Source organism: Talpa occidentalis, unplaced genomic scaffold (genome assembly GCF_014898055.3).
Source record: "Talpa occidentalis isolate TD23 unplaced genomic scaffold, MPIMG_talOcc4v2.1 talOcc4.5, whole genome shotgun sequence".
Taxonomy (NCBI): domain Eukaryota; kingdom Metazoa; phylum Chordata; class Mammalia; order Eulipotyphla; family Talpidae; genus Talpa; species Talpa occidentalis.
Window position 1 is genome coordinate 55,973,939 of NW_023604861.1, and position 26,034 is coordinate 55,999,972.

A 26,034-nucleotide genomic window follows, 5' to 3' on the forward strand; every position below is an offset into this window, starting at 1 on the left:
CCTGAAACTCTTGATAGCTACAGTAATTCTTTTTTTTTTGAAGATTTATTTATTTATGCATACAAGAGCTGAGGTACAGGCCAGAGGTGTGGGGGGTTGAGAAGATTCACCAGAGACAGAGTGGGGAACAGAACAGGCAGACTGACTGAAATACACTGCTGAGGGGAGCAGCGGGCAAGACAAGAGAGGTTTGCTGCACCATGTGGGGTGCTCCCTGGCCAGATGGGGATCTAACTCATGCTGCAGAGGCTGCGGATTGCTTCATAGTGCTGTACTTAACCCTTTGAGCCACCAGGGAGGCCCAGACAGCTACAGTAATTCTACAGAGAATTATTAAGCACGCACATTCCTCATTTTAACCGTTGGCTACTAGCTGATTTCTCTGTAGAAGCAGTCAATTATGTTTCTCCAGAACTTTAGGTTTTCAAGTCTTATCTAAATTTTTGTATTCTTACTAATAGATCAAACATTATTGGCATATTTATTTGACAATCTTTATACCCTGTTAATTTTATAATACTAAATCATATAATTTTTGCTAAGTGTTACTGCCATTTTACAGTTTTTTATATATATTACTTTTGTTACTTAGTGATTGACAATTCTTTAACTTTTTCTTTGCTTCCTTTTCTCGTCTTTTAGTTTCCTTGACTTAATAATAGTCTTTTCACAAACTACACACTATTAGATTTTCTATATTATACACATTTATTTTGTAATATTAATTTTACATATTTTGTGCATATATTGGATTACTTAGGTAACCTCTGTTTTTATTAGTACCTCTTATTTTCTAACTCTTAATAATTATATTTCTATTCATTTTATCTTTAAGTGTAAAAAAATCAAAATACTTTTATTCATGCTAACAGTTTATACATATTTTATTTATTTATTTTTTAAAGATTTATTTATGCATAGAAGAATTGGGGTACAGGCCAGAGGTGTGGGTGGTGAGAGGATTCATCAGAGATAGAGTGGGGAACAGAACAGGCAGACTGATTGAAATACACTGCTGAGGGGAGCAGCGGTGGAGACAGGAGAGGTCTGCTGTGCCATGTGGGTAGCTCCCTCGCCAGGGATCGAACTCATGCTGCAGTGGCTGTGGATAACTTCATAGTGCGGTGCTTAATCCCTTGCGCCATCAGGGAGGCCCATTTATAAGTATTTTAAATCACAACATTATGTTTCATTTTGTCATTTATATTTTCTTGATAACGCCTTCCTCCCTGATTGCATTTTTTCCTGTATTGTCATGGGCCGTTTTTCATATTTATTGAGGAATAACTTACGCACAATAATAAACTGCATCCATTTGAATATATAAATTGATGCATTTTGACAGTTTTATACACCTGTGACTGTAAAATAACCACCATAATTAAGATAATATCAATAGAACATTTTGATCCCTTGCAAAGAATTCCCTCATAGCTTTTTAAATGATTATTTTAAATTAATTTATACTCCCTATTGTTTATGTTCATTTTTTGATCCTTTAATCAGTTAGGATTAGATCTATGATTATGAAAATTTTGTCTCCTGGCACTAATTTATTTGCATATAATGTTATTGGAATCTTAATAGTACCCACTCATGCTGTAATTCTAAATAATGTTTTCAATTTATTCAATCATGAAGAAAGGTATTTCTTAGAGTGGTATGCTCCACCATACCTTTTTTCATTATAAGATATTATGAGGACAAGTTTAGCTAACATTTCTTAAAATTCTTTGGATTGGGCATATTTTAGAAATTATTATGAGAACTTTTAAAAATGTAATCAATAACTTTGTGTGTGTTGTGGTTTCTCACTTTGGCTGTGGTTTTAGTTGATTAAATTACATTTAGAGACATTTAATGAAAAATAACCACCCTTAACATTTAAGATAAATTGACTGGAACTTGTTTTAGGATAATAATCTTTACTTATGTTTTTAAATCTTATTTTGAAATCATTACCATGACTTATAAGTGAAGAGTCAGAAAATGGGTAAAATATGGATATAAAAATTATTGCATACCATTGTTCTAAAGTATTTCATTGATTAATAGGTATAGTTGTTTTAACGTATACCCTCAGTTTAATAATGATTTTGGCAAAAATTCTACTAAGAATTTTTTATGTTGATTTGGGGAAACATTTTTCACAAATATTGAAATGGAATTCTTCTATTTTAAAATTGAGGAAAAATATTTGTAAAAATTTTGCAAGGGAAGAATAAGGTTGGAAGTAGAGCTTTGAAACAAAATGATACGCCTCCCTGGTGGCACAAGGGGTTAAGTCTCAGCACTATCAAGCTTTCAGCAGCCACTGCAGCACAAGTTAGATCGCTGGCCTGGGAGCTGACTAGCAGACCTCTCCTGTCTTACCCGTTGCCTGTTCTGCTCCCCACTCTGCTCCCCACTCTGTCTCTGGTGAATCTTCTCACCCCCCGCACCTCTGGCCCACACCCCAGTTCTTGTATGCATAAATAAATAAATAAAAATAAAATAAATCTTTAAAAAAAGTTAAAAAAAACAGCAAAATGACATTAGGAAAGTTAAGCTTTTGAAGAAGAACTGGATTTAAAGAATAATAATTTTAGAAAGTACTGTGGGAGCTAATCATAAAGAGCTCCCTTTCATAAAGGTTAGTGATCTGAATTACTTGGTTCAAACCTGTTTTCTTATATATCTACTATTTGCTAGTCACATAATTTAGTTGCAAGTAACACAGACTCAAAATACCTTCACTTGAAATGGGAACGAAGCTCTGCTATCTGTGAGATGCTTGTGAATCAATAAAACAGAAAAGTTCAATTGACAATCTAGAATGTGTAAGAGGACTGGACCTTTAAGAATCTAGAGGCTCTTTATTGTATTCCAGTGTGACATTCACCCTTATCTTCATGTGTTTGTCCTTGTATCCTCTCACTACCAGACTGACTCTCCACTTTGTGTTTTTGTTTACTGTATAATTTCTGCTTATTAGTGGCCTTATTTCTACCCAATCCAGGCTCAGTTAATGTCCCTTCAAGTCATGAACCCTTTGTCTCTACATGCCTCACAATTGCTTTTTCTCCATTCAGTGCTATGAAAAGTGTAGCACCATTGTTGTTTCATAATTATTTCATAATTGCCTTCTTTTTGTAGTATTTCTCAGTTCAGGTCTTTGGGAGAGAATTTGATTGACTACATTAGTCTTGTTTCAATCCACTTTATAAATACTTGCCTAGTCTTGTCTTTGGATGGAATACCTATTTGTCAGATTTTTGCCCCTAGTACTTTCAGCTCTGACTTGGGAAAGTGAGGATTGCTTAGTATGAAACTTGGTCAGGAACAGCCTTTTGTCTTTGGGATGGGGCTATCTCTACTCTACACCAAAACCTTATGTTACAACTTTCAGTGTTTGCCTCCATCTGGATATTTCTATTGAGTTTCACACCAGCCTTTCAGTGACTTAACTTATAGCTCTGTTAGAGGTCTCATGATAACTCAACTTGTCTATAACTGAAGTCAGCCTTAATTGCTCTTTCCAATGATTCTGTTTCACTAAAAAGCATCATGGATTATTTTAAATTCTCTTGTCAGTACCTGATAATGTTTTCTTTATTGTAATCATTAGCATTATGTGTGTTTGAGAATCCTGAGTTTCTGTTACTAAAGATAGCGTATGAGCTTTGAAACATCTATTTCAATACTTAGACCTCTGTTAAACTGATGAGTGTCAGAATGTCATCTCATTTGCTATAAGGGTGAACTCTAGTAAGTGATAGTATTAGTGTTCTGAAAATAAATAAAATGCACTAATATTATATATGTTTATAATTTCAGGCTGCAAAGGAACAGACTCAAGATTTGATAGTAAAAACCACTAAACTTCAAGCTGAAAGGTAAGTTTTTCTTATATAGTCATCTCTTTATTAATTAGGGAATTAAAAATAAAGAATGTAAAGAAAATTATAGATAACTCACAATCTAGGGTAAAACAAAATAGTAAAAAAGCATGATTCTAAATTTGTACAACATATAAGATTCTAAGCTATCATCCAAGAGTAAAATAAACTTAAAACAATAGTTCAGGAGTTGAGAAATAGGTGTTGAGAGATTAATCCACTCTTTGGAAGTTTTGAAGTGTTTCTTATAATTTTCCTGTGAAATTCAAAATTATTCTTCAGAAAATGTGAATGTTTTCTGATTTTTAGGAAGTGCATAACACAGTGTAGTTTCAATATTTTAATAAGTGCTTTTAAATGAATTATATGGAATGCTGCTATCATAATGTCAGGAATGGAACATAAATAAAAGCTGAAAAATAAGCATTGAGTTGGGGCTTGTATGTGGGTCCCTGATTAATGTCTACAGGAGGTAGTTTCAGAACATTGTGTTTCAATTCATGTATTCTCAAAACAATTTAAGCAAGGTTGTTTATGTTCATTATTTTAGTAAACATATGAAAGTGTTTTGGCCTGGTATGCTTTCAGGAAGTGAAAACTTCTGACATTCTAGTATCTGAAGAGCTATAGATGCGATGTGCCAAATGAACATTTGTGTGAAGGTATTTTTAGAAAATTACATAGCAGAAATTATGATGACAGACTGGGAGATGGCAGAGAGTTGTTTTCCATTTTGAAATATTACCTTTTTTTTTTAACAAGAAACTGTTAAATAAGCAATTAGCTTTAGAGGTAGAAGTGTTCTGCGCTTGTTTGGATAACATAATATACTTATTCAGACAATTGGATTGATAACTTGAATATTTTTCCAGCTGGGTTAGAAGAGGGCAGTCATTTTGAGAGCTATAATAGGAAAAGCTCAATATAGAATTGTCTTCACATAACTGCAGCTTAGCATTTCCTCTGATGTTTAACTGATAGAAGATGGGTTTCATTAATGATCAGGAAATGCTCTATTGACATGAATATACTTCCATATTTTTAGTTCTAGGCTGTCATTTCTCATCTACTTCCCCTTCACCCTTTTCTATTTCTCAAGCCAGGCCTGAGATTTTCTTGTTGTCATTGGAGCGCCTATCACACATAATTACAGAAGTCACTATCGATGATATATTTTATTCTCTTATAAAAGCCCACAAATCAAATTTCTATCTGAACTTGGAGAAATAGTTTCTGGTGACTGTTTATATTTCTTTTTGAAGTTTTGAATGTTAAAGCTTTATGGATATAGACTTAGAAGACCAAACCCCTAATTGTTATCTAAATCTTGTGTAAGATTGCATTGGATTTTTGATTTTGCACATGTTATTTTTTTAACCTCCCCAGGCTAAATTTCCACATCTGAAAAAAAAGGGAATTAGATCTGTATCACAGGTTTGTTGTAAGGATTCAGTGATTTACATAAGGTGCAGAACATTCACAATGCTTGACATAAAGAAATTTTACCACCCCATCCTCCTCTTCTTTTATTAGACAAAGAACATCTCATTTTGGTGACTAGAAAGCTTAGGCTATTTTGTGTTATTAACTGTAATAGCTTTCCTCAGCTATATTAATTTTATCTACTTCTTTATTTCTTACTATTTTTAAGTTTTCATTTTAATTTTGTTATTTGTCTTAAACTACGTTAATTTAGATTTTGAAGTTGGTAACACAAAAACAGATTTTTTACAGATACATGTAAAAATGTCTCAGAAGTGTATGTGATATGTTTTCTTTGCCTAATAAAAGGTTAGGAGAAGACAGGAGAGTATCACATCTCCTTTATTTTTCCTTCCTTTCTCATTTATGAGTTCAGCCTTTAAATAAGAAAAAATCAGACATAACTTCACCACCAGGCAGTTTCTGTTAACATTTTGGTGTATTTCTTCTTAGAGTATGAACAGTTATTTTTTTCTTAATGTTTTATGTGTGTTTTCCTGTCTTTATTTGGAAAATGATGTTTTTTAATAGTTGCATTATATTTTTTCTTGTGAATTAATCCATGTTTAAACATTCTTAAATTATGCATATTTATATTTTCATTATTAAAAATTATGATTTGATAAATGTTTTTTAGATCATTATGGGTATTTCATACTATTTCTATAGGAAAAAAGTTTTAGTAATTAATGAATAAAATTGTAGAAATGTTAAAAAATAATCTAACATATACTGACTAGATTTCTCTCCAAAAGGTTATATACTAGTTTACATTTCCATCAATAATATATGAGAATGTCTGTTTTAGTGTGTCCTTGTCAACCTGAAAATTCAACTATGTGTGTATGTAGTGTTTTCTAAAAGATGGGAGTTATCGTACATTTTTTTCTGCAACTTGTTTTTTGTACCTATATCTTATAGAGCGTTTCGCTAGTATACATATATAGATAGACTATGTGTGTGCTATGTAATCAACCTCATATTCCTTACCTGCTCTAATTATGCTGTGTATCTGCTATGTTTATTTATATATTTATATAACAAATAATAAGCAGTTATGAGCACATCTCAGATTCTCTAGAAGTTATAATTTATAATAACCATTTATGGTTTGTTAATATTTATTTTAAGTAATTTTTATTTAGGTTAAAAACCCACTAAAAGAGGGCCTCCCCGGTGGCGCAGCGGTTGAGCGCTGGGTTGCGAAGCTGCCCGCGGCCTCTGCGGCGCCGGTTCGATCCCCGGCTGCTCCCCGGCCACCAGAGGAGGGTCCCACATGGCGTGCAGACCTCTCCTGCCGCCCGCTGCTCCCCTCAGCAGTGTACTTCGGTCCTTCTGCCTGCTCTGCTCCCCGCTCTGGCTCTGGTGAATTCTCTCACCCTCCCGCGCTTCTGACTGTACCCAGTGCATGTATAAACAAAACAAACAAACAAACCAGCAAACAAATAAATAAAGCATGCCTCTATAAAAAAAAAAAAAAAAAAAAAAAACCCACTAAAAGATACCATATTTCAATTGTGCTGTCAGGTGAGAGCAAGATCTGCATCAGATATGCCTTTTGTCATAGCCGGCTCTGACTTGGGACTTGTTATTGTAGGTCTTTGTTAATGTCATTCTATGACACATCTAGCTTTCTGACAGACTGGTTGTGATAATTTTCTTGGAAAAAATGTATATTTTAAAAAGTAATATGATTTAAAAAAGACTAGAATTTATTTCATCACTAAGAGTTGTCATCTTGAGTTAGCAAACCTTTTGTTTAAGCAGTGTGCCCATTGTTGAACAAATATTTTTGGGCTAAATCTTTTTTTAATATAGACTTTGTGCTTTGAAGTCTTAATTTCATGGATTTATATTTAGATAGTCAACCATGTTATTTCGAATGACTTAAAGACTAAGGGGTATGACAAAGATAAGTAATACTATTATATATTTGGTTAAAACAAAATGAAACTGTTAACTGAAGAGACTAATTTTATTTGCGCCTAATATATTAATTTTAAAGATAGATCAAAAATAAGCTCCAAAAATACGTTAGTTGAAATGATTAATTTGTATTGTCTTTTTTTTAAAAAAAAAAAAAGATTTATTTATTCATTGATAGAAGCACTGGGTACAGTCAGAAGCGCGGGAGGGTGTGAGAATTTACCAGAGCCAGAGTGGGGAATAAAACAGGCAGACTGGTGAAATACACTGCTGAGGGGAGCAGCGGGCATGGCAGGAGAGGTCTGCACACCATGTGGGACCCTTGCTAGCGGCTGGGGATTGAACCCGTGCTGCAGAGGCTGCGGGTAGCTTCATAGCCTAGTGCGCAACCGCAGCGCCACCAAGGGAGGCCCAATTTGTATTAACGAGTTTAATGAAGTTCATAATGATTTTAAATCCTATATAACAGTTGGAGCTTTATCTCAGAGTATACAAACAGCCTATTAAGGTAACTTTTGTATCAGTAATAAGATGATTAAAGATATTTGCCATTTTTGATTAAGTGCTATACATTATCATTTGAGAGAATCAGAACCTTACTGCCACCTGGAGGACTTTTTGTTTCTAATTTTCCATATTTTTCACCAGGAGCATTTGACTTTGTGAATTTAAAGCTCGCATACCTCTTACACAAACAAGAGACAGGCACATTGTGTTGTCTATACAAATAGTGTTAATGTTTATCTTTGCTTACTTTCATTTGAATATTGTTAGATTGTAGAATATTACTATCCTCTTAAATCTACTAAGTGAAAACACTTAAAATTTTATTTGTATAGCTTTATTTTTTTTTTAAATGGCTAAGAAATTTTTTTTTAAGATTTATTTATTTATTTATACAAGCACTGGGTACAGTCAGAAGCACGGGAGGGTGAGAGAATTCACCAGAGCCAGAGTGGGGAGCAGAGCAGGCAGAAGGACCGAAGCACACTGCTGAGGGGAGCAGCAGGCGGTAGGAGAGGTCTGCGCGCCATGTGGGACCCTCCTGCGGTGGCCGGGGAGCAGCTGGGGATAGAACCGGAGCTGCAGAGGCTGCTGGCAGCTTCGCAACCCAGCGCTCAATCGCTGCACCACTGGGGAGGCCCTTATTTGTATAGCTTTAAATCTAAGATCTAGAAGTGAGGAATGTTGAATTTCTGCTTAGTTCCTAATGTGGTCTTGAGATGGTGATCCTGCTTAGTGTTCCTTGCAGCATGCATTCTAGACCACTGTGCCCTTTCCTAGCTGTCAACTAGTCAGATAGGCTGCATTCATACAATATATTTTGAGGACTCTTTTTTAGTGACCACAATATGCAGAAAAAGTAGAGGAGACAAAAATGGAGAAGTAGTTAGTTGAAAATAGGCTTATTTCTCTTTTATAAGATAACTGTTACTTTAAGGTGAACTATTAAAGTACATATATGTGGCTGCGAATTTATAATGCAGGAACCCTTTTTGAACTTATCTCTTCTTTTGCATAATGATTAATTTCTTTTGCTGAGTGCAAGTATTGGAGTTAGAGAAATATCAGATAATTTTATCACCTACATGTCTGATGAGTTTCTAATATTTCAGGTGGAAATGAGATTTTCGAAGATGTTGAGAATTTTTCACACCTTTGTTTTGAAAGTTAGTATGTCAGAGGTATAATTTGTTTTAAAACTGAGCGCGTGATTTTTATTGCTTTTTTTCTCATTGTAGTCAAAGGTTAGAAATCAGAGCACAAGTTGCAGATGCCTTCTTATCTAAGTTCCAGCTAACTTCTGATGAAATGAGTCTTCTCCGAGGTACTAGAGAAGGACCTATTACTGAGGTATCTTACTTTCTTTTTATAATCATTTTCCATTTGGAGTCATGTCAAAATTTGATTTGAAAATATTGTTAAATTTGAAACTCAAGATGCATTTTTTTTTTAATTTAAAGTAATTTGTTTTTAAATGAAGTACCTTTTTCTTACATTGTTAATTTTTGACAGTATATGATTTCTCCTCTCAGGTGTGGTCATCATAGTTCTCTCCAGCAAAGCACCCATAATCCTCCATCATAATCCCTATGCTTTTCCCCCCTACCTTGTTCTCATCTCTCCCACTCCCTTCCTGGATGCCTCAGATCTATGGGCAACTTTAAAGGTTTGTCTTTGTCTGACCCTTTGTTTGTTTTCTCTATATTCCACATATTAGTGATACCATCTGATATTTGTCTTTTTCCTTCTGACTTACTTCACTTAGCATAATCCCTTCCAGCCCCATCCATGTTGCTGCAAAGTTTATCTTTTTTCATCACTGAGTAGTATGTGTGTATATACACACCACAGCTTGATCCATTCATCTGTTTTGGGGAATTTATGTTGTTTCTATACATATCTTGGCTATTGTAAATAGTGCTGCTATAAACAAGAGTGCTGCAATAAACACAGGAGTGCAAGTTTCCTTCAAATTAGTGTTTATGTGTTCTTTGGGTAGATTCCAAGGTATGGAATAGCTGGGTCACATGACAGATTCTTTTTTTGTGTTTTGAGGACCCTCCATACAGCTTTTCATACTGATTGTACTTGTCTACATTCCAACCAACGGTGTAAGAAGGTTCCTTTTTCTCTATACCCTTAACAGAACTTCTTGTTTCTGCTTATTTTTAATATGGTTCATTCTCACAGGTGTGAGATGGTAGTTTATTGTTGTTTTGATTTGCATTTCCTTGGCAATAAGCATGCCTGTTGGCCCTTTCTTCTTTGGAGAAGTGTGTATTTCACTCTTCTGCCCATTTTTGATTGGGTTGTTTGCTTAGTTTATGTTGAGTTGTGTGAGTTCTTGTGTGAATCTTTGCTATCAGTCCCATAACAGATGTATAGTGTGCAAAGATGCATATTTTAAATTACCTTAATTCATTTAAATTTTTAGGTTTTTCAAAGCAATACGTGTATTTTTTTAGAAATCAAAGCATATAGGGTTATAAGGAAAACCTAACTCTCCTCTTTTTGTTCCTCCTGATCTCTAAATCTTTTGTCAGCCATTGTTAATTGTTTCTTTTGTAAATTTTGCATTCTAGAGCTGTAATTTAAAAGAATATACTTTGATAATCTGTTATTTTCTATCAAAAAATAAGAGGATTTTGGCTCTTCTGCTCATGCTGCAGCCTCCTATTTATATATTCTCTTTTTTTAATAAACTCACAGTTGGGTGACATTTTCTGGTTTTGCTATATGACGAAGTGATTATATCTACATTCTTTCTTTTACAACTTTGTCTTTCCTCAACTTGATAATCCCTTGTCCTTTCATCTAATTAATTTTGTATCCTATGCCACCTAAGTCAACTTGACTTAAAACTATAAAACCTCTTGAAATGCTGAACAACAGAGAAAAGCTTTGTTCCTTTTTCCCTCCTTGTAGACACTGTTTTTCCAGGAAGGAGCCTTTTAGGCTCCCAAATCAGAGGCTGTATGAGCCTAAGCCCATTGTCATCATGCTAGGATCTGAGAGCAGGATGAGTTCTTGCTGAGAGAGGGTCTCACTGAGTGGCTCATACCTCAGGTGCCCATATTTGTTCATCTCATTGTCTAGGTTGGACTGAAACCAGTCACCAGGGTATAGGGAGTTAAGTAGTTGAACTTATTACTAAGACTCACTAGGACTGTCCTTCGTAGTTTGAGGAACTTGTCACATTTTATTTGACATCTTACCTCTTCTCTACTTGGTAGATAATATTGGAGGAGATGGATTTTTAAAATTTTTATTCATGAAAGAAAAATAACACATCTATTATTTCATGGCTAGAACACAAATTGTTGTTATCTGGAAACTAAGGCTCTGATATGTTTTTCTAAAGGAGTAAAAGATCCTGGATTTCAGCATAAATTAACTTCTGTATATTAAATGAGCATCTTTTATGTGTTCAACTTTGATGTATTCTAGTATGTGGGGGCAAGAAGGGATGTGTAAAAGATATGTAAAACATCCTTAGTGATAAGGAAGCCCTTCTTAAATAAGTCATAACATATGTAGTACACAGCGATTTTTTTTTTTTTTTTTTTTAATGTACTAGTCTTTAGGTTTGCATTTCTCTCTCACTAGCCTGTATACATCTTGAGGACAGGGATTTTTTTTTTTTTTTAATTTATTTTATTTATTTATTTACACAAGAACCAGGGTACAGGCCAGATTCATGGGAAGATGAGAGGATTCACCAGAGACAGAATGGGGAACAGAACAGGCAGAGTGATGAAAGACACTGCTGAGGGGAGCAGCGGGTGCGACAGGAGAGGTCTGCTGTGCTGTGTGGGACTCTCAGCCGGCTGGCCGACTGGGATTGAACCAGTGCTGCAGAGGCTGCGAACAGCTTCACAGTGTGGCGCTCAACCGCCTGCGCCACCAGGGGAGGCCTGACAGGGATTTTTGCCTAAGTTTTGTATCTTTGGCAGTTAGCACATTGTTTGGCATAAAGTAGACACTGAATGAATGTTATGTTTTAAAATGTGAAAAAATATCTACTTACTATAAATAAAATTAAGATCAGTGTGGGAAGGATTCATTAAAATAGGTGAATCTGGTTTTCCTTTTAATAATATTTCAACTTAGTATAATATGATTTTACCTGAAAACAAACATTTTAAAGTCACATTTTTAATTTTAAAGGATTTTTTCAAGGCATTGGGAAGAGTAAAACAAATTCACAATGATGTCAAAGTTCTTTTACGTACAAACCAACAAACAGCAGGGTGAGTAACCTTTTCAATTCATAATTGCATTGCCCCCTATAGTTCTGAAATTTTTAAGACATTCTAGTTCTTTTTGAAACTATATGACATTTTGTGAAATAGGAGTTACTTTGGATAAGGGGAGTGTAATACCCTGATATCTTTACAGTAAAACAGAAGTTGGATAACTAAATAATGGTATAAAAATTTGACAGTATTCATTTATTAAAAATTATTGAAAGTTTTCTACATAAAATGATAAAAAGTTAATATGATGTAACCAAATATTTCTGTAATTAAACAGAATACTTATTTGTAGCTATTGCTCAAAGTTTAAATTACAATGAATCTTTAAAATTTTTTAGTTTAGAAATTATGGAACAGATGGCTTTGCTTCAAGAAACAGCTTATGAAAGGCTGTACCGATGGGCTCAAAGTAAGTGATTTCTTTCATGTGGTTCAGATTTATGAATATTTGTGTTTGACTTTTTAATTTTACTTGGTCTTTATTTGATACTGTATTTTGATCTTAGTAATCAAAAAGTATGTTTTTTAGAAGTAAACTTGACATTTGAATCTATTTTCTTTATATTTGTGTCATGATCATCAGCTAAACACTATGCATGATTAATAGGAATAAAAAGTCATTTGCCTTCAGTTATCTTAAAATTGAATACATCTCTGGTTATGTATATAATTATATTATAAATAAAGAATTAGTTTTCTTTTGTTGCTGTAATAAATTATCACAAACTTTTAATGACTCTAAGTAACACACATTTCTATGGTTTTGTAATGTAGAAATCAGACATATTTCTCACCACATTGAAAGTCTTGGCAGGACTCTATTTATTTCCAAAGATTATAAGGAGTAATCTCTTTCCTTGCTCATTCAGTTTGTTGGTATAATTTAGTTCCTCGAGTCTGCAGGACTGTGTGAGGTCTGAGTTTACTGATGGCTGTCATTGAGGGCTTTTCCTATTTTCTAGAGACTGCCTGCATTCTTTGGCTTATGGCTTCTTCCTCCATATTCAGATCCAGCAGTTGTGGATCTAATCACGTCCACATTTGAGTTTTGCATCTTGTTTCATGTCACATCTCTGTCTAACTCACATGCCAGCTACTGATTACTTTGGACCCTCTTGGGTAATCTGGGAAAAATCCCCCTATTTTAAGATCTGTCACCTTAATTCCATATGCAAACTCTCTTCAGCCATGTAATATATTAACAGGTTCCAGATGTTAGGAATCTTTGGTTTATTTGTTTTATTTTTAAATTGTTTCAATAGTTTGTTGACAAAATTACCTGTTAAAACCAGAGGAGATAAGACAACTAGAATTGAATAGGAACATAATTTTTTTTTTGACTGTCCAAAACTGTTTATTAGGTCAGAATGTTACAAACATTACTTTTCAGCAGTAAGATGGAGCGGGGATTATCGTACCTTCTCTAAGCTGCATGGCAAGAATCACCAATAATGTGGTAGAGCTTGTGGCCCTTTCCATGACCACAGTGCTTGCAGCCTGCACATGTCAGCTATCGATTATCCCTGTGCCGATGTACTGGTTTAGTGAGCCCCTGGGTGTCAGAATTTTTTCCTGATAGTTTTATGAGCTAGATTAATGCAGATAATCTCAGAATTTATACATGAATCTTCACCAACTCAATTAGAATTTAGGACTCTCAGAGCCCCACAGTGGCATCCAGCTCTCTCCTCAGCAACATTAACTTTTAGCATCTTGATGGACAAGCCAGCCACAGTTTGCATCCTTAAGAAATGGACATTTGCAGCCTCCATGGCACACACATATCCAATATATAACAGCCTTGCTTGACCTTACATACCAGTGTGTACTCTATATTGAGCCGAGTGGGGCAGAGGCCCTGTGGAGCGCTGACATCTGGCAGTCCTGCCAACAGTGCACCCTGAGAAGAAAGCACATCACATGGGACTGCTGCTTCTTCCACCACTCCTGGATATATTTGTAAGCACTGATTTTGGCTTACCTGATGGCTGCCACCAGATGGAAAAGAGCACATGATATTTTAATAGGTGTTACCAACTTGAAGGAATTAGTATTAAATCCAATTTACCAATAACACCTGTACTGTACTGTTAGAAACCTAATTGTCCCAGGTAATTTATTCTTTATCTCCAAAACCTGTTTCTTTTTCAATCTTTCATTTGTACATATTACTCTTATTTGGTGTGCTGTGTGGTTTTCATATTTATATCTTAATCCTACTTCAGTCTTCAAAGCTAAGTTTAGGTTCTCTATCTACTTGGAACTTTCTGAGACTGCATTAATTCTCAATGACTTTCCCCATAACCTTTGGAATTTTTTAAATGGTATTCAATACTACTGTTATTTACTTAACTTTCATATTTATGTATTTTACCTCTTCAGTTAGATTTCTTTCTCAAATGCAAGAACAGTATCTCAGATTTCTTCTATGCTCCTATGACATCTAACTTAGTGATACAACCTGTGGGCCTCTGACTCCTTGGGACTTTTGAATCTTCTTAAGATATCGACAATTCCGTATACATGTGTGTTTCTCTTAGTCGCTGCTGGAAAATAAACCGCTAGGATGAGGTCCTCATTTATCAAAAGGCTGGGCATTTCTGAATAAGCACAAAGTTCTCTGAACACTATAGGAACTTAGTAAGCATTTTATGGATAAAATTAGAATGCTAAAATAAAAATGTTGGTGTAGAGATTTTTAAAAGCTTAAAATAGGAACTATTTCGAAATTAAATCTCATTACCCTGTTAGTCATCCATATAAACATTTTCAGTGAACTGTTTAAAGATTGCTCTGAAAGGAAGGAAGTGGCAATGTATTTATAGCACTGCCCCTTCGCTTCTTGACCATTGCCATGTGTATGGCAGTTACTCAATAATATTTGTTCATTGGTTTCCTCAGAATTGTAGTTTTTTAAAAAAGATTTTTTTATTTATGCGTACAAGAACCTAGGGTCCAGGCCAGAGGTGTGAGGGGGAGAGAGGATCCACCAGAGACAGAGTGGGGAACAGAACAGGCAGATCGAATGAAGTACACTGCTGAGGGGAGCAGCAGGCAACTCAGGAGAGCTCTGCTGTGCCATATGGGCTGCTCCCTGGCCAGGGATCAAATTCGTGCTGCAGATGCTGCGGGTACCTTCATAGGTTGTGTCTTAACCCCTTGTACCACCAGGGAGGCCCAGAATTGGTTTTTTTCTATAATAATAAAATAGAGGATTGGGGTATGCCAGAGAGTAAACTATAGTATAAGTTTATGTATTATAAACTTGTTATCTTTAATTTTTATTTTGGTTGACAATATGAACTTGTTTTTGACTGATACATCTGTCTGGTTTTTCTAGGCATTTCTTTCATGTAGTATTTTCTATAATATTTAGATTCTGGATATCCAGTGGACATAATAAACACCTAATTTTAATATAACATAGAGTTCCAATGTTAACTGTTTTTCAGGTGAATGCAGAACATTGACACAAGAATCATGTGACATATCTCCAGTATTGACTCAGTCAATGGAAGCCCTGCAGGACAGGCCTGTTTTATATAAGTTGGTGACTTTTTCCTAATTAAAAAAAAGCCCTACTTTTCCTCAGTAATTTACATTAACTTTCAGTATTATAAAATTCATACACATACACAATATAGCTTGAGTAACGTTTATAATAATTTACAGTGTTATTGTCATCTCATCTTCTGTGTTTCCATTGGAAAATCATTTTATTTGTATGTTATGTGCTGTAGAATACATGGAAGGAAAACCATGGAGTCTCTGTGCCTAGGCTACTTATTTTGTAGCGGTTAAGGGGCTTTTCCTCAGTTTAATTAACTACCTTAGAATTGTAAGTAAAACTCCTGTAATCAACCCTGTCCTGGATATAAGGAGATCAGATAGAGGACTGAGAAATATAATTATGTAAAGATGAAAAAAGAAAATTTCAAATCAGGAGTCCACTGATAGACTTCAATAAAAGAAAGAATTAAATCATTGATGCTTTAAGTTATGCCAGCCCAGAGATCTGTGATAATGCTTTGGAAAAGAACCTTACACATTATTAACTTATTTACATATTTTTATTCTGATTTTAATTTTATTTTCCTATTTTTCATGTAAAATAGAAGTAAATTTTTTTAAAATTTATTTATACAAGAACCCGGGTAAAGGCCAGATGTGCGGGAGGGTGAGAGGATTTACCAGAGACAGCGGGGAACAGAACAGGCAGACTGACTGAAATACACTGCTGAGGGGAGCAGCGGGCGTGGCAGGAGAGGTCTGCTTCGCCATGTGGGATTCTCGCAGGAAGGCCGGGATTGAACCTGAGCCACAGAGGCTGTGGACAGCTCCACAGTGCGTAGCTCAATCTCCTGCGCCAGCAGGGAGCCCCAGTAAATTTTTTTTTTTAAAGATTTATTTATTTATGCATACAAGAGCTGGGGTACAGGCCAGAGATGCAGGGGAGGGGGTAAGAGGATTCACCAGAGACAAAGTGGGGAGCAGAACAGGCAGATTGACCGAAGTACACTGCTGAGGGGAGCAGCAGGCGAGACAGGAGAGGTCTGCCTCACCATGTGGGTTGCTCCCTGGCCGGCTGTGGATCGAACTCGTGCTGCAGAGGCTGTGGATTGCTTCATAGTGCGGTGCTTAAGCCCTTGCACCACTAGGGAGGCCCCGAAGTAAATATTCTTAATGCCTAGAATATTATGTAAATAGGGAGACTGGGACTTTCAAGAATCAGAAAGCCATGAGTGTTAAGTGCTGTTCTAAGTACTAGAGTCATAATATCAATTAAATATTACCCTCAAGTTGTTTTACTTTATGGAACCCAGACATAAGTCCATTTTAATGAATATATTAAATGCTATTCTAAAGGATGTGTCCCAGGTGCTATGTGATTCAAGAATTTTGGGGTAGGAGAAGGATAAATATCAGGAAAAGTTTCCTCTGGAAAGTAAGGTTGAATAGGCATGTTCTAGGAATGAAAAAAGGAGGAGAGAATTGAGGGAATAGTAGATGCAAAGATGTAGATTGAGAAAGAATCTTTGGAAAATTCATTGCAAAAAATTGCACTGGCTATTGGGTTAGTTGCCTGAATGTTGTGCTTGTCTGTATATCAAGTTAATCCTCACTATTGATCACCAGCTCAGCAGATTATAGTCCACTGAAATTTCTTTCCTAACATTTTCAACTTTAGGTATTGGTATTTGATTATAAGAGTCTTTTAGTCCTTAACATATTTAGTATTTTGAGAAAGGGTTTACATTATCCACAGATTCCTGTTTGTTCACTAGGTGGAAATTTTTTAAAATGCCTTTATGTATTTTTGACATCTGAAAATGTTAGCTGACTTCTACATGTGAATATATTTTTACTAAATTATAATTCTTGATCAACATTTGGAAAGGAGCAATACCGCATAATTATTTTAAAAGGTGGGCCCTGCATTATGTTTTTTTGACAAGCCCCTGAACCTTTAGAAACTTTTTTCACTATAAAATGAGAATAAAATAGTGCCTACCTTATAGGGTTGTTATGAAGTTAGCTTGGTCATATGAGATGTTTAGCATAATGCTTTTCTTCATCTCTAAATATTAGCTGTTTTTATTTTGAAAGAAGATAAAACAGGAAGTCATCATCTAATGAAGAGTGGTAGGCATTTACATGACAGCCAGGGACAAAGCTTGAAAGACAGACAATATAACTGTAATAGAGAGGTGAAGATCTGTCTCAGACTTAACTGAAGAGCATGTGTCAGGGAAATAGAGCAGTAGTGCCATTTACAAGATGATAAGAGAAATTTGAAAGTTAAGTAGGAAGGAAGGAGGACTTAAGGCCAAGGGATCACCAGAGATGAATCTTAAAATGAGAAAATTGACCTTTCGTTAATCATCTGTTTACAGTGATACTTATCTTTAAATTTAGGGAAAACTTAGTATGTCAGGGTAACCACCAGATGGCACTATATGAATTTTAAGTATGTGAAAGCTTCACTGTTCATTGTTTTTCAAGTGTAAGTATATACAAGAAGTGTCAGTTATTGAATTCCTTGGGAAAGTTGCCTTATTCAGTTTTTCTTTGGTAGTGTATAACTGGAATATTAATGCATTATTAACTTTTCATAAATCAAGTACCTAAATTTCATTTTAAAGAAAGTTAAGTGGCAATAAAAATTGATGTCTTTAATTAGGTAAACCTTCAGAAATAAATTATTAAAGAATGTAGAAATATGTAAAATACTGATTTTTTCCTTCATTCTTTAAGTATTTGTTACATTTCTTAGAGAGGCTTTTACACTATTTTATCTTTTAATTTGTTTTTGGCCAAGCACTTTCATTTTTTAATTTGCTTTTAACTTTTAATTTTAACTAGAGGCATTTTAGAATACTAACATAATTTTACTTATAATTTGCCATTGTAAAGCTAGATTTTGAATTTTTTACTTTTGTTGGAAAAAAACTTACTTTGGTCAAGGAAGTTTTCTACCATCTCTGGGAACATATAGTTTATGATTATAGAGGTCATTGACGGGTCATTATAGCTCATGCTATTCTTGCTTCAAATTATACCTATTAATGCAAGATAATTAACATTAAAATTAATATTTATATTTCATATTATATAGATTAGATCTCCTATTGTCAGGTTTAATAATCCCACCCACTTACCTCATTTAAAGTGCAAGTGTAGTCACTGGTTTCTAATATACTTTGTGCTCACAGTGAAGAGTCCTAGAAACAGAATTTACATTGTTTCTATTTCTTAGTCCTGAGGGTGAGAATTAGTTTAATATTTTTTAAAAGTTTCTGAATTTTGTGCTATGATAGATCATCATCTGATCATGAGTCATTGCATAGAACTGGTGATAATTTAGAGGAATTCATTCTTCGTGCTCAACATTTTTGTTTGTTTGTTTCTTTGCTTTCTTCTATTTTTGTCATCATTATGGCTAGAATTTAAAAATCATACTACTTTTACATTGCCAAAATGAATTGAGGCTATTCAACTATTATATTAAAAGCCTAGAAATCTTTAGAGACTTAAACCCTCCAGTGCTGCTTGCATTAATTTTTAATCCATTAACAATATATAATATGAAGGAAACATAATGTCATATAGCTAAACAATTTTAAAATCATCTGCATTAACCTTTGGGTTGAATATATCAATTTGAAAAGAAGATGCATATGATGACTAAGGTTTTCTCTTTTTTTAATTTAAAAGCATGAGGGGAAAAGTAAAAGTAAGCATTTTGATTCTAATTTGTTTTGAAAAATAGAAAGTGCAAGGCACTTGTGAAGTTTAGTAAAACTTATCTTAATATTAAATTTTTACTATGATACGTTGCTGGCATGTCTTCATTAGAAACTTCAAAACCATTCCTTTAACTTAAAACAAACACAAAAGGGTCATGATCTAGTTACTGGCGAATAGCCCTTTAAAAAAGTTAAAATTACTAAATATTATAGCTATTGACCGCTTCATTTTCTGTTTTCTTTAAAAATATTTACTCTTCTAGCTTATATTTTAAAAGTAGAATTTTCATTAATTCAGTAGCATGTTAGGGAAAGTAGTATAGCCTGCAAAACTAAGTAATTTGGCAACCTTGGGAACCTTTTATTTATCTTTAGGGTAATGAAAATCATTCCTAGGATTTAGCCTTGTAGAATAGTGCTTAGGGATTTAAAAGTTAATGGGTCTAGAATCTGCTGACATTGAACTGTGAAAAAAATATTTGTTTTCCTATGGACATAAAATAGAAAACTTTCAGGTGGGCAGTGGGTGTGGGACTGGTAGTGATGCTGGGAAACAAAGGCTGATACTAGAGGAAGAAATGAACACTCCTGGCAAGTCCAGGAGATCCTTAAAAAATGTTACCCCAAATTATTGCCTCACTTCAAAGCTTGTCTTCCCTACAATTTCCTTGTCTTAGAAAGTCTTTTTTTCTTTTTAACCACAGGACAGGATGGGGAAAAAAAGTATTAGCTGTATTTGCTTGGTTGGTCATTAAATTTAAGGAACATATAGGTCTAATATAGGAGTCCAAATAAGCTTTAAGTGTGGATGGTGTGATTAAGGTAAATTTTCTTGGTAAAATGTGTAGGAGAATTTTCTAATAGAAAAAGGTTTATTTTTTTGATTGCACATTTCTAACTGTAACTAGAGTATGAGAACTAGATTTTTTGGCACTGTGTGGAGAATAGAGTATCATACTTTGGATTTTGAGGGTATTGAATCCTGAAGAATCCAGGATTTCACCTAACCTTGATTTTTGCTTTTATCAAATCCATTGCTCTACCCCTATTACCATTACCCATTATTGATCCCAAACCCCAAACCCTTTTTATGAGGTAAAAATATAAACCTATAGATTGAATTTCATTATAATGTTATTTCATAACTTTTTGTTGTTTAAAAACAGTATTGATTCAGAGTTTTTTGTAAAGAAGCTTTGAATGTCTTACTTGCTTAAGAAATTGCTTAAATATTTTGATATAACCATTAGCAAGTTAAACAACTATCTTTCACATAACTTGTTTTTCTAGGTACACTTTAGATGAATTTGGAACAGCCAGAAGAAGTACAGTTGTCCGTGGATTCATTGATGCTCTTACAAGAGGAGGCCCAGGAGGTACACCTAGACCCATTGAAATGCATTCTCATGACCCTTTGAGGTATAGTAATCAGATTACATTGAAATATTGATGTTTTTCTGAAGAAAATATTTACTGACATTTTGTTTTTTCATTAGATATGTAGGAGATATGTTGGCTTGGCTCCATCAAGCTACTGCTTCTGAAAAAGAACACCTTGAAGCTCTCTTAAAGCATGTAACTACACAAGGTGGGTCCTCTGACAATTATTACTAATGACTAAATATAGAAAATAAGACTTATCTTTATTTTTTTAAATGTTTATTTATGCATACAAGAACTGAGGTATAGGCCAGAGGTGCAAGGGGTGAGAGGCTTCACCAGAGACAGAGGGAAACAGACAGGCGGATTGACTGAAATACACTGTTTAGGGGAGCATTGGGCAAGTCAGGAGAGGTTTGCTGCGCCATGTGGATTAGCTCCCTGGCTGCGGATAGCTTCATAGTTCTGTGACTTAGCCCCTTGTGCCAGCAGGAGGCCCTCTATTTATTGCTCTTCTTCATGAAGATAAATTCCTTATGGTACAGTAAGCATCCTAATTAATCTTCCTCCCTAGCTTCCTCCTTATTCTGCTAACAGACTTTCTCTTTCATCACTTATCTTGTCACACAACTGTTCACACTTTTATAGTGGACCCTTATTACCTTCCATTTCCAGTTTAGACTCCTCTGCTTCACTTTTAAGGCATTTCTGGAGTACCTAGTGTACAGTACCTCAGATCTTCTGCTCCACACATCAAAGGTAAAAACGTGATATTATTTTCATTTTGTAACAAGGTGAGTGACTTGCTTAAGGTCATCATGCTAACAATTCTTTCTGCTATCTAATCCCTGTTTTCATCCTTATATGACTTTAAAGTTTTTTCAATAGTACCTATGTACTAAATGCACATTTAGTACCTATGTACTAAATGCACTTAAAATTTTGGTCTTGATTTCAAGGAAGAAAAAGGGCATTTTTTGAGCTGTTGGTGTCTGTTTATAGGATTTCAGATCTTAGTTGTGACTACCTTAAGATGCCTTCTTGAGAATTGAGAAGTCAATGGATAATTAAGATGTTCAATTTTTGATAGGAATGAAATATTGTCACTGGTGTCACATGACTATTTTCCACATCTCTGCCCTGTATAGAAGAGGCTGGTCATGACACTGCTAACCATCTTGTTTTTTTTAATTCTTTGATATTGAGATTAAATAGTATATGTTAATTTAGCACAAATTCTACACTTTTAAAATTTATTTTCTCTTATTCTAATTACCCAATTCAAGGAATATATTTCTTAAAAGATGTTTTAGTACATATGAAAGGCAGTGTTAAGAGGTGAAAGAAAATGGATTAGAGTGAAATGGTAGAGATAATTGTGTGGGGATGGCTTAATTCTTCTCAGCCTGAGATTCTCTATCTGTAAAGTTGAAGTTACAAGCAGTAAATATCAAGTACCCAGTACAGCTCTATAGCTTGAGAAATAGTATTTAATGAATATCATTTTTCCCATTAGATTGCAAGGTCTGTTTTCTATCTCATCTTATGTGCTCATCTCATCTATGACTCATATATTTATTCTTTTATAGAAGGAAATATTCATTTTATTAATTAATACTCAATTAAGGACTACAGACTCAGATATTAACATTGTTAGTAATGTCCTAAAATATATTAAATGTAGCAAATTATTGTTATGGTTATTTAAAATGTTTGTTATTGGGCCTGTCTGGTTGGCCTAGGGGTTAAGTCTTAGTACTATCACCATGAAACTGCCCATTGCAGTGACCTGAGTTCGATCCCCAGCCAGGGAGCTAACCCACATGGCACAGCAGACCTCTTTTGTCTTGCCCACTGCTCCCCTTAGCAGTATATCTCAGTAGATCTGCCTGTTTTGCTCACCATGCTATCTCTAGTGAATCCTCTCAGCCCCCAAACCTCTGGCCTACACTCCAGTTCTTTTTTGCAAAAATAAATAAAATCTTTTTAAAAATAAATAAATGTTTTTTATTAGCGTTCTTCATCATATATATCATTTTTTTAAAATTTAAGTGAACCAAGGTAAACATGGAAAAAAATTCAATTATGTTATAATTGTAGGTGTTGAAGAAAATATTCAAGAAGTTGTGGGACATATCACTGAGGGTGTGTGTAGGCCTCTAAAGGTAAAATATTTTGTTTTTACATATTTTATACAGTTTCTGGCTAAATTACTATTTTATTCTTAGAGATTAAAGAAACTGATAAAAGTTTGAATTCAAGTTGTAAATTTGTGAAGTTAACACATTAATCACATTAATGTAAGAGAAAGAACATTTTTTATTGAGGTTATATTGGTTTACAACATTGTGTATGGTTTAGGAACATAGGCTTATAGGCTTACACCTCAGACGTGTGTCACCACACTGCCACCAAGGCACCCATAGACCTCTTCTTTGGTTCCTTGCGTCCCCTCTCCATTGTGTTTTCATACCTCTCCCTCTTGTACCCTCAATTCTAGTCAGAGTTTTAGAGTTTGTTATTGGTTTGGTTTTATCTGTTCCTTTGTTTTGTTTCTTTATATGCCACATATAAGTGAAATTATCCAGTATTTGTCTTTCTTCTTCTGGCTAATTTCGCTTCACATTACCCCCTCCATTTTCATCCATGTTTTCAAAAATAGCAAGGGTTCATTTTTTTTTTGATAGCTGAGTAGTATTCCACTGTGTATACACCACATTTTTATAATCTACTCCTCTGTCCTTGGGCACTTAGATTGCTTCCATAGTTTTGGCTATTATAAACAGTGCTGCAATGAATGAAGGAGTACATGTATCCCTTTGAATGAGTGTTTTTGCATCCTTCAGGTAGATACCTAGGAGTGGAATTGCTGGGTCATATGTTAGATCTATTTTTAGTATCTTGAGAAATCTCAGTACTATTTTCCATAGAGTTTGGACCAGTCTACATTCCCACCAGTGTTGTACGAGAGTTCCTTTTTTTCCACATCCTTGCCATTGCTTGTTTCGGGTTTTTTTGATAAGGGCCACTTCTCATTGTTTTGATTTGTATTTCCCTGATGATAAGTGATGAACAGTTTTTTTATGTGCCTGTTGGCCACCTGTCTGTCTTCTTTGGAGAAGTGCCTGTTTAGTTCTTCTGACCATTTTTGATTAGGTTGTTTTCTTTTTGTTGAGTTACATGAGCTCTTTATATATCTTAGAGGTCAGCCCATTGTCAGATGAATGCTGTGCAACTTTTTTCTTCACTCAGTTGGTTGTCTTTTGTTTTACTGATAATTTCTTTTGCTGCACAGAAACTTTTTAACTTGATTTACCATTTATTTATTTTAGTTTCTCTAGCCATAGGAAACAAGTCTACAAAGACATCACTGATGCTAGTGTTCTGGAGTGTCTTGCCCATATTTTCTTCTGTATTTTATCATTTCAGGTCTATATACATGTCTTTAATCCATTTTGGGTTAATTTTTGTGTAAGCTGTGAGATGGTGGAAAATAGACCTGTATGCTGTGTTTTCTTTAGATAGTCAGGGCCCTCAGATTAGTGATATGCACTTGGGACAGGCATGTACCCTTATTACTATCTGTGGTGATAATAAGATAATAAATGTAAAGGAACTTTATTCTTATCCTCTTCAATTCTGCCTTCTCTGTTCTCTTCCTCATAAACACAAATTCTTTCCTTCTCTAGTTCTATCATGCTTGCTTTTGCTCTGCCTGTCCCTCTGGCATCAGAGAGGAGATGTTTTGTTTTATCTGATATTCTGAGATATTCTGTTTTATCTCTTCCCAAGATTGTTATCAGTTTGCCTACAGCACATTTTGCTACTTTTAATTTTTGCATTTATCATCTGTGCCACTTATAATAATATAGGTACTTATGATTTATTGAGTGTTTTTTATATGCCAGGGACATATAAAGTTTTGTTCCAAAAACTTTATCTCTGAACCACTATTCCTATCACTCCTTTAAAGCTCTGCTAATGATTTTTCTTTGTCACCATTCTGATTTCCAGCAAGTTGCTGCTACTAGCACTTCTTTGATCTTTTACTCTTAAATTTTTGTTTCTCTTATCTCGTTGTTTTTCCCATTACTGTTACTTTTTGCTGAAAATGGTTAGACTCATAAGATAGATAGTGGCACACTGAAAGAATGTCCCTCTCCTTCAAAACCATTGTGTGGGGCCTCCCCGATGGCGCAGCAGTTGAGCACCACACTGCGAAGCTGTCCATAGCCTCTGTAGTGCTGGTTCGATTCCCTGTCGGCCAGGGAGAACCCCACATGACACAGCAGACCTCTCCTGCCTCGCCTGCTGCTCCCCTCAGCAGTGTCTTCAGTCCATCTGCCTGTTCTGCTCCCCGCTCTGGCTCTAGTGAATTCTCTCACCCTCCTGCTTTTCTGACTGTACCTAGTGCTTGTATAAATAAATAAATAAATCTTTAAAAAAACAAAACAAAAAAAAAAACCCAAACAAAAAAAAAACCACTGTGTGTTTGAATAAAGATAAAAGTTGTTTTCATTTTCTTTTCCTTCTTTCCTCACTCTCCTCTTTCCCTTTACTTCTTTCTTCTCTCCTGTCCTTTCTTCTTTCTGTCTTAAGAGAGTTGGAATGAAGAGGTGTCTTGGTTTTTTTTTTTCATACCTGAAAATTCTAGAAGGGATATTGCCAGAAAGCTGAGATGGTTTTATAAATTTTTCAGGGAAGAGCTGCCCGAGTACAATTAGTATCCTTTATATTTTGCCCTAATACTTATATTAAAATACAGAAAATATTACTTTTATTGGTATAGAATATAAATCACTATTGCAGCCTTGGAGCTAAAAAGAAATTGTAATATGGAAATTATGGTTTTAGGTTCATATGCCATTCATGATTTATAATATTGTGATAGTTAGCTCATCTATTATTTTATGACAACAGATATACCAGTTCCATAAACATGCTAAAGTAAACATGGATTAATTTCAGTAATTCAAAAGACTTTTGTATGCTCATATAAATGTATCACATACATTTATAAAATTTCATTTTAGCAAGTTGTATTTGTTGGCATTGTAACATATTCCAAAATTTAAGTACAGAGAAACTTCAACTTTCAGAGCCATTTATTAAACATCTGTTGTGTATATACCATTGTTCTACCAAATGCTGCTAGATGTAAAAGAAGCAGAAAACACAATATCTGTGTTTGAAGTGCACTAGGAAGCAAGAAAACTCAGTATAAGCAGCAACTTAGGAATAGATGTAATATGTAAATAACCACATATCAGTGTGGTTTAGATTGTATTCATTAATTAAATATAAAGTAAGGGAAATATCAGTGAGGATGGCATTTAATTTGGAAAAGATTCCTAATAATGA

The 26,034-nt window shown here is 34.7% G+C and overlaps 1 protein-coding gene across 4 annotated transcripts in view; it reads left to right on the forward strand.

Annotated features, from left to right (window-relative positions):
- Positions 1–26,034, forward strand: part of COG6 (component of oligomeric golgi complex 6) — a 70,611-nt gene that overhangs the window by 9,286 nt on the left and 35,291 nt on the right. For all 4 annotated transcript variants that reach the window (XM_037527228.2, XM_054701997.1, XM_054701996.1 and 1 more), the window contains exons 4-11: positions 3,817–3,875; positions 9,029–9,140; positions 11,958–12,040; positions 12,385–12,455; positions 15,499–15,592; positions 20,584–20,712; positions 20,790–20,881; positions 22,774–22,838. In XM_037527228.2, coding sequence (XP_037383125.1) covers positions 3,817–3,875; positions 9,029–9,140; positions 11,958–12,040; positions 12,385–12,455; positions 15,499–15,592; positions 20,584–20,712; positions 20,790–20,881; positions 22,774–22,838 — 705 coding nt within the window. The remainder of the gene's footprint in view (positions 1–3,816; positions 3,876–9,028; positions 9,141–11,957; positions 12,041–12,384; positions 12,456–15,498; positions 15,593–20,583; positions 20,713–20,789; positions 20,882–22,773; positions 22,839–26,034) is intronic.